At 33.1% G+C, this 3513-nt stretch overlaps 1 protein-coding gene across 1 annotated transcript; it reads right to left on the bottom strand.

Moving 5' to 3' along the window:
- On the bottom strand, positions 1-1013 carry LOC115883529 (SAP30-binding protein-like; the record flags this gene model as incomplete). Its single annotated transcript, XM_030901898.1, is given in 1 exon segment — positions 1-1013. A coding segment is annotated over 1 exon segment (735 nt), but the record flags the coding sequence as incomplete, so codon positions are not given.
- Between the last annotated feature and the right edge of the window lie 2500 nt (positions 1014-3513).

The following is a 3513-nucleotide window of genomic DNA, read 5'->3' as shown; positions in this document are numbered from 1 at the left end:
GCTAGCCCCGCCGGGCATATCCCATTTACTTTTCCTTTTGTTCGCTTCCTCCTCCAACTTCTTTGTGCCCGACACAAATTTCACTTTACCTTTGCGTTCCTTTTCTCTCTTATCCATTTCAGCTTTCTGGATTTTCGCCAGTTCCTCATAGTAAGATTCTTTACCAAATTTAAGCGGATCATATAAATTGGGTGGATAATTCGTACCTAGTTCGTTCAATCCGCAATACTGTATAAGTTTCTCATAAATGCTCGGATTTCGAAAGTCTTTTCTCTTCTGAATCAAAGAGTTCATGTCCATTTGTTGCGTCTGCATTTTTTCGTATAATTTTGTAATTTTGTCTTGTAGTTCTGCCGAACAGCTCCCAGGTGGTTCAGGGGGTATTACTACACCATCCAACTCTACCATCTCCGCTTCTTGTGTTTTTTCTTCGTCGTTTACGAATATTATCTGTTGCGGAATATCGTCATCGGCTTCAGGCTCTTCGTCTGAAGCTATAGTATCGTCATGATACGACACTAATTTTGCTAGTTTGGTTTTGACAAACACTGTAGATACGATACTAGGGCTGGAAGGTCGAGAGGAGGTACTACTTTTCTGGTCGGAATTGCTTCCTGCAGGGGATTTGTTGTTTTCTTCCGAAGGGCTTTTTTCTACATCCTCATTATTATCTTCTTCTTCGCCTTCAGAGTCGGTGTAAGTCGCTGTCAGAGATGCCAGGGCAGACGTGGACATTGTAGTTGTGATGTTATACAGCTATTCTCTTTAAAACTGGTAAAATTTACGGAAAAAATAGGCTCGAAAGAAAAGATACCGTCTAACCTATTTATAACGATAAACTAACATATACACTTAAATTACATTACTAGGAGTATCGTCTTTGGTGTAACGTAGAGATTATGACTAAATGCTAATTCCCTAAAGATAACTGTTGTGAATTGTGATTTAATTATAATACTTTTTCAAAAAATTTATATAAACAAAAATTCACAACTGACTAACTGACAACTCACGAATTGACAAACTAGTGACAAATGACAGTTGTAGTCGAGAAGTCGAGTATCATGTTTATGATCTTGTTCTGTGGTTGAGTCGTCCTAATCATATATAATTTGAGAATGTATATGATTTGGGTCGGTCTTAACTGTTGCACACACAAATGTAAACTGTTGCACTTTTATTGACCCAAACACAAAGGGTGTAGTCTTTGACAAAGGAGTATTCAGAGATATAGAGGTTCAGGGGAGATTAGACAAGGAGATCCATAAAGGCAAATACGTTTAAATAAAAGCTTTATTTTAAACGTATTTGCAGAAAGGAGATTAAGCGCCTTCACCTTTTCTGCTCTAATTATTTTTTAAATTTATATCTGTTTATATTTGAATTCAAAGGATTTATGTTTAAAGTTACTCTGATATATATACAGGGGGGGAGTCTTAAGTAAGTGCAAATGTTTTCAGAGCTGGTAGATCCTTGGTAGATCTCGATAAAAAAGAAGCATATTTTCTCTTTACCGTTTTTGAATATATACCCATGTTTATAGGAACTTTTTCATATTTTATGATGAGGCATCAATGGGTACTTATTTAAAATTTTCGAAAGTTAGTGATATCAAATTTTTTAAAGTTTGCTATTTGCTATAGACTTGGATCAAGGCAAATTAATAAAAATGCGTTTATCTCATTAAGGATGCCGAAGAAATCGACAAAATATCAAGAGACAACTTTTAATCGGCATTAAACTGCTTACACTATTTTCACCAACAAGAAAAAAAAAGTCAGTAGCGTACATGCTTTTTTTAGAAGAATATTCCAGTGATAACCCATAATATACACATACACGTCTCTGCATGGTGAATATGTCGACATTTTTTAGCTTTAAAATACGTATGTCGCATTTATAGTGTCTATCTAACTCCTGTGGTAACTCTTACCGTCGAAATCATAGATGAAAAAAAGTGTCCAAATTTCATTCGAATCGCTAAAAGCACTCGGAAGAGAATTATAATAAATCGAAAAAATATTAAAAAGAATTTAACACCCTGTAGTAACGAAACAAAAGCAGAATCGGGCCTATGTTGATATGAAAAATAAATCTTATTTTTATGTGAGGTATCTCCCCACGAGAGATGGCACATGTTTTTTTGAAACACCAGTATACAGGGTGTCCCAGAAATAAGTGCAAGTATTTTAAGGGGTGGTAGATATCGATAAAAAGAAACATATTTTCTCTTTATCGTTTTTCAAATCCATTGTCCAAAATAACGGAGTTATTTTACTTTGAAAATTTCCAAAAAAATATTTTGCTAAAATTTTGAGAACCTCTAAATTTAATCTACTACCTATGGTTGCCATATTATCAAGAAATTATTTTAAATAAAAAACTAAAAAATTTCCAAAAAATGTTCAAAAATTCCAAATTTTGAAAAAAAAATGTTCACGAAAAACCCTCATAGGCGTGTTTCTGAGAGGTTGAACTATATACTACCAGTTAAAGTACTTGCACTTATTTCTGGGACACTCTGTATAAAAACTGCAATATAACATCGAAAAGATCTAATATACGAGTAGTCCAAGAAAATAGGCCTTCAAATACGAATGTTTGGGAAAAACTTGAATTTTTGATATAAGTTGCTTTGAGAGATCTAAAAACGAACTGTAAAAAGATTTTTTTTAATTCACCCCCTAGAAGGGGTAAAATATGTTAATAAAGTATTTTTTTCGCAATTTCGGAAAACTGGTAAAAACTAGAAAAATAAAAGCCGTAGAGCGTCAAATTTTACATAAAAATAAACTCTACAGGGTGGTCCGAACTGTATTCCGGAAACTTCGGCAGCATATTCTGCACATAAAAATAAGTAAAAAAGTTCGTATAAATGTATGTCCTAAAATACTGAGTTTCGGAGATACAGGATGTAGAAGTTGCATTTTTATTTTAATTTTTTCCAAATAATTTCTGAAGTAGCATCAATATTTTGATAAAAATTGGCGTCTGGGACTTTTTTGGCATGAGAAATTTGATTTTGATGTCAATATGACTCCTACTTGTAGAGGGCGCCACCTACGTATTTGTTAACTGGTTTGAAGAGTTATAACTTTTCGTCCGTACCTGTATAAAACTATTGAGTAAAAAAATATGCATTTACGACGTTTTTTACGTGAAAAAGGTCTCTTGGTAAAAATCGCTACGAGTACTGGTTTTCGAGATATTTGGAATCGAAATTATCAATACCTATCATCATTGACATAAATTAACATGTTAACTAAATAGTTATTAGTACCAACAACATTTTTGTGCCATAAGTTCAATAGAAACTGTTTTATCACCATTTTTTGCAGAAAAATTTATCATTAATTAAAAAAAATAAAAATTTCCCAAATTTATTATTTCAGTGAATTCTCAACGTGTTTATTTTTCGTCAATACTGACATGTATTGACTATTTCCATTCTAAATATCTTGAGAACGGTTGCTCCTAGCGATTTTTACAAAGAGATACTTTTTGCGTGAAAAG

This window comes from Sitophilus oryzae, unplaced genomic scaffold (genome assembly GCF_002938485.1).
Source record: "Sitophilus oryzae breed Bouriz unplaced genomic scaffold, Soryzae_2.0 scaffold_1933_pilon_pilon, whole genome shotgun sequence".
NCBI lineage: Eukaryota > Metazoa > Arthropoda > Insecta > Coleoptera > Curculionidae > Sitophilus > Sitophilus oryzae.
This window is presented reverse-complemented; position numbering and strand designations above follow the sequence as displayed.